Source organism: Neoarius graeffei, chromosome 19 (assembly GCF_027579695.1).
Source record: "Neoarius graeffei isolate fNeoGra1 chromosome 19, fNeoGra1.pri, whole genome shotgun sequence".
Classification (NCBI taxonomy): domain Eukaryota; kingdom Metazoa; phylum Chordata; class Actinopteri; order Siluriformes; family Ariidae; genus Neoarius; species Neoarius graeffei.
The window spans coordinates 41,792,448-41,810,768 of NC_083587.1; the positions used below are offsets into that span (position 1 = coordinate 41,792,448).

The following is an 18,321-nucleotide window of genomic DNA, read 5'->3' on the forward strand; positions in this document are numbered from 1 at the left end:
GGTTTCATACGAAAGGGGGTGAATACCTATGTACACTCCAGATATTTTTTTTTTCATCTTAATTATTGTTTGTGTCACAATAAAATAACAATGTGCACCTTTAAAAGTGGTAAGCATGTTGTGGAAATGAAATGGTTCTAACCCCCCAAAAATCTATTTTAATTCCAGCTTGTAATGCAACAAAACAGGACGAACACCAAGGGGGATGTATACTTTTGCAAGGCACTGTAAATAAAATACTTTTTTCCTTTTTTGTGGATGTGTCCATATAATATAAAGAACATTACATGGTGGTGCAAAGATATTAAATTTATCTTCTCATGTTGAAAATATTTTCACTTGTTCATTTCACTCATTCATGAATATATTCTCCACTCGAAGATAAATGTCATATCTTTGGCCAACCATGTAATGTTTTTTATCTATCTATCTATCTATCTATCTATCTATCTATCTATCTATCTATCTATCTATCTATCTATCTATCTATCTATCTATCTATCTATCTATCTATCTATCTATCTATCTACAACCCCGATTCCAAAAAAGTTGGGACAAAGTACAAATTGTAAATATAAATGGAATGCAATAATTTACAAATCTCAAAAACTGATATTGTATTCACAATAGAACATAGACAACATATCAAATGTCGAAAGTGAGACATTTTGAATTTTCATGCCAAATATTGGCTCAGGGCGGCACGGTGGTGTAGTGGTTAGCACTGTCGCCTCACAGCAAGAAGGTCCTGGGTTCGAGCCCCGGGGCCGGCAATGGCCTTTCTGTGTGGAGTTTGCATGTTCTCCCCGTGTCCGCGTGGGTTTCCTCCGGGTGCTCCGGTTTCCCCCACAGTCCAAAGACATGCAGGTTAGGTTAACTGGTGACTCTAAATTGACCGTAGGTATAAATGTGAGTGTGAATGGTTGTCTGTGTCTATGTGTCAGCCCTGTGATGACCTGGCGACTTGTCCAGGGTGTGCCCCGCCTTTCGCCCGTGGTCAGCTGGGATGGGCTCCGGCTTGCCTGCAACCCTGTAGAAGGATAGAGCGGCTAGAGATAATGAGATGAGATGAGATGAGAATATTGGCTCATTTGAAATTTCATGACAGCAACACATCTCAAAAAAGTTGGGACGGGGCAATAAGAGGCTGGAAAAGTTAAAGGTACAAAAAAGGAACAGCTGGAGGAACAAATTGCAACTCATTAGGTCAATTGGCAATAGGTCATTAACATGACTGGGTATAAAAAGAGCATCTTGGAGTGGCAGCGGCTCTCAGAAGTAAAGATGGGAAGAGGATCACCAATCCCCCTAATTCTGCGCCGACAAATAATGAAGCAATATCAGAAAGGAGTTCGACAGTGTAAAATTGCAAAGAGTTTGAACATATCATCATCTACAGTGCATAATATCATCAAAAGATTCAGAGAATCTGGAAGAATCTCTGTGCGTAAGGGTCAAGGCCGGAAAACCATAGTGGGTGGCCATGATCTTCGGACCCTTAGACGGCACTGCATCACATACAGGCATGCTTCTGTATTGGAAATCACAAAATGGGCTCAGGAATATTTCCAGAGAACATTATCTGTGAACACAATTCACCGTGCCATCCGCCGTTGCCAGCTAAAACTATAGTTCAAAGAAGAAGCCAGATCTAAACATGATCCAGAAGCGCAGACGTCTTCTCTGGGCCAAGGCTCATTTAAAATGGACTGTGGCAAAGTGGAAAACTGTTCTGTGGTCAGACAAATCAAAATTTGAAGTTCTTTATGGAAATCAGGGACGCCGTGTCATTCGGACTAAAGAGGAGAAGGATGCCCCAAGTTGTTATCAGCGCTCAGTTCAGAAGCCTGCATCTCTGATGGTATGGGGTTGCATTAGTGCATGTGGCATGGGCAGCTTACACATCTGGAAAGACACCATCAATGCTGAAAGGTATATCCAGGTTCTAGAGCAACATATGCTCCCATCCAGACGACGTCTCTTTCAGGGAAGACCTTGCATTTTCCAACATGACAATGCCAAACCACATACTGCATCAATTACAGCATCATGGCTGCGTAGAAGAAGGGTCCGGGTACTGAACTGGCCAGCTTGCAGTCCAGATCTTTCACCCATAGAAAACATCATCAAATGGAAGATACGACAAAAAAGACCTAAGACAGTTGAGCAACTAGAATCCTCCATTAGACAAGAATGGGTTAACGTTCCTATCGCTAAACTTGAGCAACTTGTCTCCTCAGTCCCCAGACGTTTACAGACTGTTATAAAGAGAAAAGGGGATGTCTCACAGTGGTGAACATGGCCTTGTCCCAACTTTTTTGAGATGTGTTGTCTCATCTCATCTCATTATCTCTAGTCGCTTTATCCTTCTACAGGGTCGCAGGCAAGCTGGTGCCTATCCCAGCTGACTACGGACGAAAGGCTGGGTACACCCTGGACAAGTCACCAGGTCATCACAGGGCTGACACTTAGACTCAGACAACCATTCACACCTACGGTCAATTTAGAGTCACCAGTTAACCTAACCTGCATGTCTTTGGACTGTGGGGGAAACCGGAGCACCCGGAGGAAACCCACGCGGACACGGGGAGAACATGCAAACTCCGCACAGAAAGGCCCTCGCCGGCCACAGGGCTCGAACCCGGACCTTCTTGCTGTGAGGCGACAGCGCTAACCACTACACCACCGTGCCGCCCGAGATGTGTTGTTGTCATGAAATTTAAAATCACCTAATTTTTCTCTTTAAATGATACATTTTCTCAGTTTAAACATTTGATTTGTCACCTATGTTCTATTCTGAATAAAATATGGAATTTTGAAACTTCCACATCATTGCATTCCGTTTTTATTTACAATTTGTACCTTGTCCCAACATTTTTGGAATCGGGGTTGTATATTACATATTACTTAAACACGTGTTTTACTGGGAAATACGCCACTTGTGTTTTTCGTACAAAATATATTGCAGATCTGAGTGACATATTTAAATAATATTGGCTGGCGTTGAGTGGTATATCAGATATATTCCACTCAGCTAGCATGATATTGAACAATTAGAAGACGAGTTCAATATCATGCTAGCTGAATGGAATATATCTGATATACCATGAAAAAAGCTGTTATTATTTTTATTATTAGTATTATTATACACATTCCTTTTGGGTGTTCAATGCTTCTTTCTCGTTCAAAATTCTCTCAAAGTATTCTGTATTTAACAACATAAACTTGGCGGCCATGTTTGTTTACAAATTGTCACAACTTGTCTCTGATGTGTTTCCAGTTTTTCAATGTCCGTTGGTATGGTTTTTTTCTTGTAAATATGCGTGAAGAAAATCTAATGAAATTTTGGTAGCCTTTCAGGTGTTCAACACGTCTTTCTCTTTCCTGATGAACAAAGAAATGCTTCTGTGCATGCACAGCAGAAAACTTTGTCACTGGATATTCACATCAGCTCTGACATGTGATGTCATGTTGTCTTGACAACCATGCAATATCGTAAACCATATTCAACACTCTTTCGAGTGATGTAATACATGTAGGATAAGTGATAGGCTAACAATATTGCATGTGATCAAACCAAATGAATGAAACCTGCGAGAAGGGAATAGAATACCTGTTTTTATTCCATCAATAAAGTGTCCTGTATGTATAATAATTTCTGATATTTCACTCTGATGATGTCACTCCAAGTGTTTTCCCACTGATTTGATACGCATTGTCAAAATGGCGAACAGGTTCAAAATTAAAATTCTTTGGATTAACTTGTGTGGATGTTTTTTTTTTTTGTGGATGAGTCTATATAATATAAAGAACATTGCACAGTGGTGCAATCTAACTAAAAAAACCTATCTTCTCATGTTGAAAATATTTTTGACTTGTTCGCGTTGCTCACTCGTGAATATATTTACCACTTGAAGATAAACTTCATGTCTTCGCACAACTGTGTAATATCTTATGTGTATGTGTTTTTATATTACACACACAATACTGTGCAAAAGTCTTAGGCACATGTAAGGAAATGCTGTAGACCAAAAATGGCTTAAATTACCGTATATAAAATCAAATCATATAATTTGTTTTTGTTTCATTTCGATTTTTCATCAATGTCTTCTTTTTGTCTGTTGCCTATAGAACTGTCATAAGAGATGGCCTGAAAAACACAGTTTGTGGAATTGTGTATGTGTGAGCTGAAAACTCCTCCATCTGTATCCTTTTCTGGGAGAGGGAGGGAGCTGCATGAACAAGGATGAACCGATATACCACTCTGAAGCAGCTGGGGGACGGCACCTATGGCAGTGTGCTTATGGGTAGAAGCACTCAGTCTGGGGAGCTGGTGGCCATCAAGAGGTACAAAGAAAGTTTAAAGTCTGTGGTTTACAATCCCTGCTGCAGGTTTTTTTTTTTTAATTAACTAATTAATTTTGTGCGCGGGGCAGCACGGTGGTGTAGTGGTTAGCGCTGTCGCCTCACAGCAAGAAGGTCCAGGTTCGAGCCCTGTGGCCAGCGAGGGCCTTTCTGTGCGGAGTTTGCATGTTCTCCCTGTGTCCACGTGGGTTTCCTCCGGGTGCTCCAGTTTCGCCCACAGTCCAAAGACATGCAGGTTAGGTTAACTGGTGACTCTAAATTGACCGCAGGTGCGAATGTGAGTGTAAATGGTTGTCTGTGTCTATGTGTCAGCCCTGTGATGACCTGGCGACTTGTCCAGGGTGTACTCCGCCTTTCGTCCGTAGTCAGCTGGGATAGGCTCCAGCTTGCCTGCGACCCTGTAGAACAGGATAAAGCGGCTAGAGATATTGAGATGAGATGAGATGAAAGTATGTTTCTTTACACACTCATCCAGAAGGGTAATTTTGCACAAGGCCATCTGTCTACAGCAGAAAAAAATAAAATAACAAAACGCGTCTGGAAAAATCCCAAGGGAGTCTGGAGCCAGAATCGCGACGTTATCTGTGGAAGCGCGAGCAGGGTGCACGAGCTTTGCACGGTTTAAGTGCACAGCCTGTGTAGACCAAGCGCTCCCATTTCTCTCTCATTGTCTGGTCTTTTGGGAAACAGTGAGTACTAATCCCATCAAGATTGGTGTTGCTACACTCTCCTACGATTCATCTGTTAGCCATTTTAATAATTACGCGATAACGTTGAAGAAATTTGCAGAAAACCACCAGGTTGTTTTCCCATAAACAAACCAGCGCTGACGTAGGATTCAGAGGGAGGCGTCCTGCAGATGACATCACAAAAATCAATGTTTCCTGGGAAATCCAAATGCCAAGTTTTTTCAGAGGCGGACGAATTCGCCTCAAATGGCTTGATTTCAACTGAATTTTTCTGGTATTGCGCAAGGTAAAAAAATTACACAAAATGCAAAATGTGACAGATATTTGACCAAAGTTTAATATAAAATAGGAGAATTACATTGATCTTGCTCCTGAATTTACCCATGATATGCCCTTTAATGATGTGAGACACTGATGTCAGTGAAGAGGCCTAGCACACAGTCAGCATTCCTGTTCATCCCAAAAGTGTTCAGTGGTGTTGAATTCAGGAGTCTGTGCAGGCCACTTGAGTTCTTGTACACCAACCTTGGCAAACTTGTCTTCATGGAGCATGCTTTGTAGACAGGGCCATTGTCATGCTGGAACAGGTTTGAGCCCCTTAGTTCCAGTGTAGGGAAATCTTCAAGTCATAGCATACAAAGATCTAGACAATTGTGTGCTTCCAACTGTCCACATACATTTGGCCATATAGTGTATATGAATGAGAAGATAACAAGCATTGAAATAAACATACAAAAAAAGAGTCTAGTATACTAGCAATATATTGCTGCATGAGTAGCTCTAATTATCAGATTCATCTGCAATTTTTAATTTAACAATATTGCTTCTACCCTCATTATTTTACAGCTTGTACAAAAGCGCTTTATCCACACATCCTACTGTTTTTGGATTTTTTTTAAATTAATTGTGTACTGGCAATTACTCTTGTGCCTAATGAAACCTCTGTGAAGGTGGCACCCCATATGATGGGAATGTGAGTAAAAGCATTACGATTTATTTGTGCAATAGAAAAATTTGTGCTCAGACAATTTTAGAGAAATTAATGCTTAAATGTTTTAATGATGTGACATCACCCAGTACCCCATTAACACCTAAATGACTCCCAAAGTGTCTGATTCATTTGTCCATTGTTTGTCCATCATTTGTGCGCACAAAACAAACATATGTTTATCCTTAACCCTAGCCCTCTCATTTAATTTCTCCAACATGATTTGAGCACAAATTTTATGTTACGTGCCAAAATGATGCACAAACAAATGAGATTACTTTGGACTCCTTTGGACGTTATTGGAGTGCTGAGTGATGTCACCTATTAAGTAAATGTTTAATAACGTCAGCATATGCACTTCGTTAGTTATTTTGCATACACAAATGTGCACAAGCAATGCACAAATGAATCAGACATGTTTGGAGCCATTTGGGTGTTGATGGGGTGCTGGGTGACATCACATCATTAAAACATTTAACGGTTAATTTCTCGAAAACTTTTTGAGCACAAATTTTTGTTTTGCATTGCCAAATGTGCACAAACAATGCACAAAAAAAATCTAAATAATTTTATTCACATTCTCATCATATGTGGTACCAACTTCATGCACCTCTTAAGCGAAGGCACAAGGTACTCCATCAAAGTCAAGTAATGTGTGGTATGAAAAAAAGATGTGTTATTTGGTGCACCCATTACATTTTTAGTAATTTGTAAACTCCACTGTAGTGGTGAGCGCGGTTATGATAAAACTTGAGTTTGACAATCTGGCTACTGAAATGCAAGTACAACAGGGAGACATTCATCACTGGAGTGACCTGTGTAGATTAATCACTTGAGAAAACTTGAGGATATGAACCAGGTGGTAGCAGCATTCTGAATACTATGTAGAGAAGATATGGAAATTATTAAAATTTAAATAAGAATTTGAGAAGGTTTTGTCATCAGGAAAGATCATATTCGTATGCTATGAAGAAATGGTCTGCAATAACTGGTGGTTGATGTGATGTGATCAGCAAAACCTGTCATGTGTTAAGTGACAGATGACTTGTGAAGGTGTTGATGGTGATAGAATGTGGTTTAATATACTCTGTATACTTTTATTCTGCCATTGATTAAGCTCAATATAGTCCTTTGCAAAGTTCCTGGGAAGCATGTCAAGTTCATAGTGCTAGGGAATCTCCACTTTGGTTGTGTTGTACACAAGTAAACCACACACACACACACACACACACACACGCGCAAATAAGTGCATCATCAAGAGTAGTGACACACCATAAACTGAGCTTCAATATAATCCCCTGTAAATCTCATAATTTTACTAAACGCAGTAAACCGTGAGTTGATCAGAGCACAGACTAGGCCACACCATCTTATAAGTCTCTTCTTTCAACAGAGGAAAGTAAGCTGAATTATAAATGGCCCTTTGAGACACTGTAGATGTCTAGAACAAACAGTTACCATGCAAAATGATACTCCAGTGACGGTGAAAAAAGGAGTGAAAGTACACAGGGCTATGTTGCCTTGGTGCAACATCAACAACTGAGCAATATCACTACAACATACTTTGGATTACATAATTCTTATTGCACATGCAGGCAGGTATACATCCTTGCCTGGATTAACTTTCAGACACCAAATGTTGCACTGGATCTGTATTGTACATAGTAACATTGGCTCAAACATTTTTATAAAGGAGCCTGGTAATTTTGTAAGTTCTCCTTAGTAAAACTTGTAGTTTAGACAATAAACAATGTTTATTGTTCTGTCACTGGTACAGTGGTGCTTGAAAGTTTGTGAACCCTTTAGAATTTTCTATATTTCTGCATAAATATGACCTAAAACATCATCAGATTTTCACACAAGTCCTAAAAGTAGATAAAGAGAACCCAGTTAAACAAATGAGACAAAAAATTATACTTGGTCATTTATTTATTGAGGAAAATGATCCAATATTACATATCTGTGAGTGGCAAAAGTATGTGAACCTTTGCTTTCAGTATCTGGTGTGACCCCCTTGTGCAGCAATAACTGCAACTAAACGTTTCCGGTAACTGTTGATCAGTCCTGCACACCGGCTTGGAGGAATTTGAGCCCGTTCCTCCGTACAGAACAGCTTCAACTCTGGGATGTTGGTGGGTTTCCTCACATGAACTGCTCGCTTCAGGTCCTTCCACAACATTTCCATTGGATTAAGGTCAGGACTTTGACTTAGCCATTCCAAAACATTCACTTTATTCTTCTTTAACCATTCTTTGGTAGAACGACTTGTGTGCTTAGGGTCGTTGTCTTGCTGCATGACCCACCTTCTCTTGAGATTCAGTTCATGGACAAATGTTCTGACATTTTCCTTTAGAATTCGCTGGTATAATTCAGAATTCATTGTTCCATCAATGATGGCAAGCCGTCCTGGCCCAGATGCAGCAAAACAGGCCCAAACCATGATACTACCACCACCACCATGTTTCACAGATGGGATAAGGTTCTTATGCTGGAATGCAGTGTTTTCCTTTCTCCAAACATAACGCTTCTCATTTAAACCAAAAAGTTCTATTTTGGTCTCATTTGTGCACAAAACATTTTTCCAATAGCCTTCTGGCTTGTCCACGTGATCTTTAGCAAACTGCAGATGAGCAGCAATGTTCTTATTGGAGAGCAGTGGCTTTCTCCTTGCAACCCTGCCATGCACACCATTGTTGTTCAGTGTTCTCTTGATGGTGAGCTCATGAACATTAACATTAGTCAATGTGAGAGAGGCCTTCAGTTGCTTAGAAGTTACCCTGGGGTCCTTTGTGACCTTGCCGACTGTTACACACCTTGCTCTTGGAGTGATCTTTGTTGGTCGACCACTCCTGGGGAGGGTAACAATGGTCGTGAATTTCCTCCATTTGTACACAATCTGTCTGACTGTGGATTGGTGGAGTCCAAACTCTTTAGAGATGGTTTTGTAACCTTTTCCAGCCTGATGAGCATCAACAACGCTTTTTCTGAGGTCCTCAGAAATCTCCTTTGTTCGTGCCATGATACACTTCCACAAATGTGTGTTGTGAAGCTCAGACTTTGATAGATCCCTGTTCTTTAAATAAAACAGGGTGCCCACTCACACCTGATTGTCATCCCATTGATTGAAAATACCTGACTCTAATTTCACCTTCAAATTAACTGCTAATCCTAGAGGTTCACATACTTTTGCCACTCACAGATATGTAATATTGGATCATTTTCCTCAATAAATAAATGACCAAGTATAATATTTTTGTCTCATTTGTTTAACTGGGTTCTCTTTATCTGCTTTTAGGACTTGTGTGAAAATCTGATGATGTTTTAGGTCATATTTATACAGAAATATAGAAAATTCTAAAGGGTTCACAAACTTTCCAGCACCACTGTAGCTAAAATGGTATTTTTTCACTCAGTAACTTAAGTACAATATTTTGTATTGTATGTATGCAAGAGTTAATTCTGGTCCACTAATTTGATTGGATAAGTGGTGTTCCAAGGGTGATATGTACAACTCTAATTCCAAAAAAGTTGGGATGCTTTATAAAACATAAATAAAAACAGAATGCAGTGATTTGCAAATCATGGAAACCCTATACAGGTAGTCGTTGACTTACGACTGTGTTTGGTTACGACTGACCAGTCGTAAACCGATCTGGTCGTAAGTCGGCCTATGTTAAATGAATGTAAGTATATTGTGATGTGTAATGATATTGTAATCATCTTAAAGTCTTATTTTATCAACATTTTCTTATTTCATTACCTTGGCTCATTATTTGGTTTAAGTCAAACACTGCATACTACACTGCATAGAGTACAATTCGTTTAATATGTGCAAAACAAAAAATATGAAATACAGGTGTGAAAAATAGAAAATATTTTAGTTTGAAACATACCAAAATACAAATGTAAAACATAGCAAAATACAAAACTTAGTGACCACTGGCATCAGTGGTGCTTGGCTGTGGGTCGTCTACGTCATCATCAGCTGTTGCAGCGCTCGGGCTGGCAGGAGGATTTGCTCGTTTCATAAACCAGGAGGGGCGGCACGGTGGTGTAGTGGTTAGCGCTGTCGCCTCACAGCAAGAAGGTCCGGGTTCGAGCCCTGTGGCTGGCGAGGGCCTTTCTGTGCGGAGTTTGCATGTTCTCCCCATGTCCGCGTGGGTTTCCTTCGGGTGCTCCGGTTTCCCCCACAGTCCAAAGACATGCAGGTTAGGTTAACTGGTGACTCTAAATTGACCGTAGGTGTGAATGTGAGTGTGAATGGTTGTCTGTGTCTATATGTCAGCCCTGTGATGACCTGGTGACTTGTCCAGGGTGTACCCCGCCTTTCGCCCGTAGTCAGCTGGGATAGGCTCCAGCTTGCCTGCGACCCTGTAGAACAGGATAAAGCGGCTAGAGATAATGAGATGAGATAAACCAGGAGCTGGGGCGGAAACTGTATGATGGAGCGCAAGAGAGACTGCGCATGTGCCTGGAGCTGGGGCGGAAACTGTAGTATGCGGCGAGAGGCTGCCGGGAGCTGGGGCGGAAACTGTCGTACGCGGCGAGAGGTGCTGCCGGGAGCTGGGGCGGAAACTGTCATACATGGCGAGAGGCGCTGCCGGGAGCTGGGGCGGAAACTGTTGTACGTGGCGAGAGGCGCTGCCGGGAGCTGGGGTGGAAACTGTTGTATGCGGCGAGAGGCTGCTGGGAGCTGGGGCTGAAACTGTCATACGCTCAGCTAGCTCAGCTGGGAAACACTTGCCAGTCATAACCAGACGGTCGTAAAGTCAATCGGTCGTAAGTCGCATAGGTCGTAAGTCGACGACTACCTGTATTTCATTGAAAATAGGACAAAAACAACATATCAGTTGTCGAAACTGAGGAATTGTGTTTGTTTGTTTGTTTGTTTGTTTGTTTGTTTGTAAAAGTATGTGCTCATTTTGAATTTGTTGCCAGCAACATTGTCGTATGTCCCTGGGTGGGTGGAATATTGAAGTGTGGACAGGCAGAGAATGATGTCAAACACAGACTTTATTTTCTCTATTTCAGCGTCATTGACTTAAGCTCGTTAGCGCTCGCTCTCTGGCCCAATCCCAATTCTAATTTCTACCCCTACCCCTCCCCCTTCCCCTCCCCCTTCCCCTTGGCCCTTCCCCTTGAAACTGAGCTACAAGGGATAGGGCTTGAAATTCAACCCCTACGTATTGGGATAGCCCTTCAACGATCGCATACGTCATCGCGTACCTCCGTCAGCGTTTACATTAGCAAAACGCGACCAAATGCGTCATTGGCTGCGACCAGCCGCTACAGTCAGAGCCAGAGGCAGAACCAGAAATCTCTGCTGGCAGGGTGTGATTTGTTAACTAACACCACTGAATGGGATATCTTTGGCGCTTCGTGCACCACATCTGACAGAATGAGGTGTCAGAACACTCATGTAAACAATAAAAGCGAGAATAACAGAACAAAACGTACGCAGTCAAGCAACCGAAAACAATACTCACTCCCAAAGCTTTTTAGCAGCAGCTTGGATTTCAGAAATCGCTGCTCATTCTCAGCTCGAAAGCGAATCAAGCGGCGTGTTTCCTCTGGATAACAACTTAAAACACGTAAATAATGGAGAAAATACATTTATGACAATCTTTCGCCGCGGGAACCGCCATCTTTCTGAAATCCGCATGGCATTGTGGGAAATCACTCAAACCCCTTCATTCGGAGTCAGCTCCAGGAAAATCTCCGTTTGGAGGGGTACAGAAGCCCTACCCCTTCCCCTACCCCTCCGCGTTAACTGGGATTGGGATACCCCTACCCCTTCACGTGAACACGCAAAATGGAGGGGAAGGGCCAAGGGGTAGGTCCAAGGGGTGAAATGGGATTCGGCCTCTCACTCTCACACACACACACACACACACACACACACACACACACACACACACACACACACGTGCTCTGGCCAGGAGAAACCTCGCCTCTTCGCTGTCCCTTCCTTTTCTCTGATCCGTCATCACTGAAACAGACACGTGCGCGTGCACACAACATTAATTGACAACAGGTGTGATCATTTTGCCACTCACCTTCCCTGGCCCTGTCCTCGATTCACAAACTGATGCTTGACCATGCCCCCGCTGCCACATACCCTCACCGCCTGACTCAGGTCGGGGAGCTGGCCAGCCGGCAACAGACCTCCCCCCAAAAAATGTGACAGGAAGTCCGCCACCACCATCTGCTACCCCGGCCTATGGACCACCTCGAATTTGAAAGCTTGGAGGGCTAGATATCAACGGGTGATCTGTGCATTGGCATCTTTCCTGCGGTGGAGCCACTGGAGCTGACCCCTTTCACCCTGAGCAGAGGGTGAAAGGGCGTCTCAGCAGGTAGTATCGTAGGGTGAGGACCAGAGGTGGAAAAACTGGATTGACAAAGTAAAAGTCCTGCTTAGGTTTTCCTTCTGCCCATGCTCTCAACACAGGTGATTTCACCAATTAGCTCATCAACCTGGCTTAGGGGATGTGGTAATTAGGATCAGCTGGTTCATTGAATTGGCTGGAGCAAAAATGTGGCAGGGTTTTTACTTTCTGCACCCAGGTTTTTCCACCTCTGGTGAGGACTGCCCACTTGATGGCCAGGCAATCTTCTGAATTAAGTTTTTATGTGTTTGGTTGAATCCTTCTACCAAGCCATCTGTTTGTGGGTGATATAGGCTGGTGTGTATGGTTTTAATCTCCAATAAGTCATAAAGCTCGTGAAATGTGCGTGACATGAATGACCTTGGTCAGTCAGGATTTCCTTGGGAATCCCAACTCGGGAGATAATTTTAAACAGTGCCTCTGCCACACTGGATGTGGAAATGCTACGCAGCAGGACTGCTTCCAGATATCGCATTGCATAGTCCACTAGGACTAAAATAAAGCAATATCCTTGTGCTGACTGATCTAATGGCCTGACGAGATCCATGCCAATTCTTTCGAAGGGGGTCTCGATTAGAGTGAGAGAGTGCAAGGGTGCTTTTGGAGTGGCCGCTGGATTCACCAGCTGGCATTTACTGCAAGCTGCACACCACCGACAGACATCCCTGCGAATCTCTGGCCAATAGAAGCAGGCTGTTATTCGGGCTAGTGTCTTATCCTGACCTAAGTGTCTGGCCATAGGGTTAAAGTGAGCTGCATGGAATATGAGTTCCCTATGGCTCTTTAGGATTAACAGTTGAGCTATTTGTTCATGTGTTTGAGTGTCCTGCGTCACTTGGTATAAACTATCTTTAATAATTGCAAAGTGTGGAAAGGGGTGTGTTGTATTTGGCTGGAGAGTTTGACTATCAGTTACTCTCACTTGGTCAAAGGCATGACACAGGGTCTCGTCTTGTATTTGTTTTAATGGGAAATCCTCGAGGGAATCCCCGAGAGACAAAGGAGGGGGGCTGCTCCCTGCAGCTCATATCGCTCTGATGTGGTGCTGACATGGACGGCTCTAAGACGGCTTCCCCAGTTGATGCCACACCGGAATCTTCCCATAACATGTAACCACAGGACCCGCCCACTACTAAACACTCCATTAAACCTTTAAACCCTGGCCAGTCTGTTCCCAGAATTAGTGAATGAGGCACGGGCTAACTGTCGCCTCTACACTGTGCTTTTTGCCACAAAATAGAATGTGGATGGACACTAGTGGATATTCTTGAACATCCCCATGTACACACACAACTTTCACCACTTGTGCTCTCCCCAATGCCTCACCTTGAACCAGGCTTTGGTAGGTTGAGGTCTGATTACAGCTGGAATCCACCAACGCGTGATGTATCCCCTCAGATACTCACAGGTATACAATATGCTCTGGCCAGATTGATGGCGGTCTCTGGTATGTTGGGGATTCGGACCATGGCTCCCACCTCCATCACGGAGCACTGGCCCTAGAGATGCCTGGGTTCCCTGCAGTGCCAGCATACCAGCCCGGGCTTTATGCACCAGCGATTTCGGGATCACTCACCTGAGGGGGAGAAGATGCAGGGCACAGCGAGTCAGCTGTGGGAGGGCCAGCCCCCGTTTCCATGGTGGGGGAATGGGGTGAGGATGGGAAGAGGAGGAGGGGGGAGGGAGAAGAAGGGAGAGACAGAGAGAAAAGGCAGGATGTCTGCCTGCTGCTGGAACCGCCACCAAATGGTCCTCTGCTAGCACAATCGCTCGATCCAGTGATGCCGGACAGTGGCACTAGACCCACTCTGCTGTCCCGTGGCACTGGACACACTACGCTGTCCCTTCCAGCAGCTACATGATGAACTGCTCCAGCACCACCACATCGATGATCCCCTCGGTGTCGCGGTTTTCCGCTCTCAGCCACCGCTGTTAGGCATCCTGGAACTGTTGGTTGAAAGCAAACAGCCGGCTGACTTCCTCCAGTGTCAGCGTGCAGAAGCACTGATGGTGTTGTTCTGGGGAACAGCCGACATGCTGCAGGATGGCTCGCTTCAAGTCAACGTAATTGGGCTGATTGTCAGCGGGAAACTGATGCGCAGTGAGCTGGGCTTCTCTGGACAGTAGCAGCAGTAGACAAGCTGCACGTTGCTCGACTAGCCACCCCCATGCCTCTGCCGCTTGCTCAAACAGCACGATGAAGGCTTCCGGGTCATCATGCGGCCCCATCTTCGGGAGCATGACGTGGGGTGGGCCCACAATGGTGGCAATTGATGACCCTTCTGATGCAAGCAGGTGCTGTAATGCCTGGTGATCTTCCTGCTGGGCCAGCAGCAGGGCTTCAAAGCGTTGTTCTTGTTCCTTTCAGAGGAAAATCAGCTCTTGGTGCTGACTCTGTTGGGCAGCAGCGAGGACTCCATGGGTGGTTCCCTTCAGTATCCTGGCTTTCAGCACCATTGTAGTACATCCTTGGGTGGGTGGAATACTGGAGCGCAGACAGGCAGAGAATGGTGTCAAACACAGACTTTATTTTCTCTATTTTAGCTTTTCAGCTTCACTGACTTCAGCTCGTTAGCGTGTTCTCTCTCTCTCTCTCTCTCTCTCTCTCTCTCTCTCTCTCACATGCGCACACACACACACACACACACACACCATTTAATTGACAACAGGTGTGATCATTTTGCCACTCACCTAACCTGGCCCCGTCCTTGATTCACAAACCAACGCTTGACCATGCTGCTGCTGCCACAAACATATTTCAAAGAAGTTGGGACAAAGATATGTTTACCACTGTGTTGCATCACCTCTTCTTTTAACAACACACTGTAAATGTTTGGGAACTGAGTAGACCAGGTGCTGTAGTTTCGAAAGTGAAATGTCTCATTCTTGTCTGATCTAGGATTTCAGCTGCTCAACAGTTCAGAGTCTCCTTTGTCATGTTTTTCGTTTCATAATGCGCCAAATGCTTTCAAAAGGATACAGGTCTGGACTGCAGGCAGGCACCTGGACTCTCTTACTATGGCGCCATGCGGTTGTAGTACATGCAGAATGCGGTTTGGCATTGTCTTGCTGAAATAAACATGGCCTTCTCTGAAAAACAACTGGTGCACTTGACTGTTTGTATCGCTTCTCTTTACTGTGTTTGCTAGGTAAAATTCTAGCAAGAATGTGTTACACTGATATCACTGCTACAGGCTAGGGATGTCCATTTTGGATTTTTTCGTCATCAATAGTCAACACTCCTTAATCAACTATTTCAGTTATTCACTAAAGGTGATGTGAATATTGGTAAATAATAACCAAGATGAAGTTGAGGTTATTATTCACCAATATTCACTGAGTTTGAGGTGGATAATTGTTTTTAACATAAATACACAGGTGATTATTTAAAAAAAAACATTAAAAAATTAATTTATTTCAAACTTCAAAAGCGGCATGTAATAACAGCGCATGCAGACTTGCAGCATGCACGCAGGGTTGTCACTTACGGTATACATGCTGAGTCACATAAAATACTTTGTTTTGAAATGGAGAAAATAAAATACCACCTTACCTTTGAATACTTTTTAACTAAACTTTGTGGCATCTTTAGTACTTTTAGGAACAGCACTTTCATAATTTGTAATTCTTCCTCACTTACAGTGATTAAGTGATTATCTGCCATTTTGCTGAGTTGCTTGAGGTGACTATCGAGAAATAGTCTGAATTTCTCAACCAATCAACACGCGCAATTTCCTATAATTACCTCTGTATTTATACTAATAACCGTTAACCGATAAGAAAATGTAGGCCTATTTCGAATGGATTAGTGACTGTGACACCAATACAAAAAATGCCTTCGAAATTAGAAGTGCTTTTTTTTCAAGTGGAAACAATTCATAACTGATGTAAATAATTAGCAAGATGTTGCCAGACTTTGCAATGAACAAACATTTAATTCTCCAGCGCCAAGTGTGCTTAACCAGCAGGTCTGGCAGCCTACGTCTCCCGTGTAGGAAAATACTGTAAAACTCAGCCCTATTAAAATGAACATCAAGTGGGCACACTTTCCTAATGCATAAGGACAGAGTGCTGTCACGAAAACCAGCTCCGCTATTGGGTGTATATATAATTTAATTTTGGGCGGCACGGTGGTGTAGTGGTTAGCACTGTCGCCTCACAGCAAGAAGGTTCTGGGTTCGAGCCCAGTGGCTGACGGGGGCCTTTCTGTGTGGAGTTTGCATGTTCTCCCTGTGTCTGTATCGGTTTCCTCCGGGTGCTCCGGTTTCCTCCACAGTTCAAAGACATGCGGTTAGGTTAACATGGGGCAGCCTTGGGCTGAAGTGCCCTTGAGCAAGGCACCTAACCCCAAACTGCTCCCCAGGCGCTGTAGTATGGCTGCCCACTGCTTTGGGTGTGTGTGCTGTGTTCACTGCTTCAGATGGGTTAAATGCAGAGGATGAATTTCACTGTATGCTTGAGTGTGCGTGTGACAAATAAAGGCTTCTTCTTCTTCTTCTTCTTCTTCTTCTTCTTCTTCTTCTTCTTCTTCTAATTAATGATGAGCAGCCATCGTTTTAACAAAATGGAAAGTTGTCATTTTTACACCTCAGAAAAAAACCCCAAAACGATAGCCTATTTCAACACAATTTAAAAAAAAAAAGGCAATTTGCACCTTTAAAGTGGTAGGCATGTTGTGTAAATCAAATGGTGCTAACCCCCCCAGCAATCTATTTTAATTCCAGTTTGTAATACTACAAAATAGGACAAACACCAAAGGGGATGAATACTGTTGCAATACACCTGTATTGCAATTAGTAGAGGATGCACTTTAGTGTTAACTTTTGCTGAACCTGGAATGAACATAGAATGTTAATTTTTGCTGAAGATAAAATGACTGTTTTGATCATCTATTATAGCTTAGTCCATACAAATGGTGAAAGAACTGGCACATTTAATTTATGTACTGATATAGGGTGCTTCCATACAGGGAAGTTTAACAATAACATGTGGTCTGTTGTTGCTAATTAAGCCATGGAAATTGAGCTTCTCCATTCTTTCTCTTTCACAGAATGAAGAGAAAGTTCTACTCCTGGGAGGAGTGTATGAACCTGAGAGAAGTGAAGGTGCGAACTGCAACTAGATCATGAAAGTGGACTCTTGAGCTCAATCAATTCACTACCATTATCTACTGAAATAATATTTATTCTGATTCCTATTACTATGATGCCATCGCAATTGCATTCAGTGAAACATTTCAATGAATATTGGTGTGTTTCAGTCACTAAAGAAACTGAATCATGCCAACGTGGTGAAACTAAAGGAAGTAATCAGGGAAAATGACCAATTGTACTTTGTCTTTGAGTACATGAAAGAGAATCTCTACCAGCTGATGAAGGACAGGTATGAAGCAGTTCTGTAGATTTTACAGACTGACCTAAGACTCGTTTGACTCTGCATGGCACATAAGGCAGACATTTTTGTAAAAATTTACAAAAGTAGGTAGTGTTCATAGGGCAATTTGACATAAGACCTTCATGAAAACTGACACAACTACAACATTTATAAAGGCTTATTTATTTAAAAAAAACATCTAAATGACAGCTTACAATCATTGCGTTAAAGGTGCTGACTGCAAAGTTGACTTCTGGGCAAAATGTTTTATGACTATAGCTGTTGGAGTTTCAAGATGTTGCGATTCTGCACATACCATGTACCCTGTGCGTCACTGTTTTGCCGAGATAAAATGTGTCCCAAGTTTTACAGTTCTGAAAATTGCCGAAGCAAGTGAGCAGCAATATCATGTGATCACCATGGGGTGTGTTTGATCTACTTTTAACCAAAACAAGTTGGCGTGGGCAAACATGGTGGACTCCGCTCTTACGCGAGCTAAAAGCCAGCGGAAAAGAAA

The 18,321-nt window shown here is 43.0% G+C and overlaps 1 protein-coding gene across 5 annotated transcripts in view; it reads left to right on the forward strand.

The window, feature by feature from the left end:
* mak (male germ cell-associated kinase) overlaps nucleotides 1-18,321 on the forward strand; it is a 64,497-nt gene that overhangs the window by 11,010 nt on the left and 35,166 nt on the right. For 4 of the 5 annotated variants that reach the window (XM_060900900.1, XM_060900902.1, XM_060900899.1 and 1 more), the window contains exons 2-4: nucleotides 4,132-4,347; nucleotides 17,482-17,536; nucleotides 17,692-17,813. In XM_060900900.1, the coding sequence (XP_060756883.1) occupies nucleotides 4,247-4,347; nucleotides 17,482-17,536; nucleotides 17,692-17,813 (278 nt within the window). In that variant the 5' untranslated portion in view covers nucleotides 4,132-4,246. The remainder of the gene's footprint in view (nucleotides 1-4,131; nucleotides 4,348-17,481; nucleotides 17,537-17,691; nucleotides 17,814-18,321) is intronic. The other variant, XM_060900903.1, reaches the window with a different exon arrangement.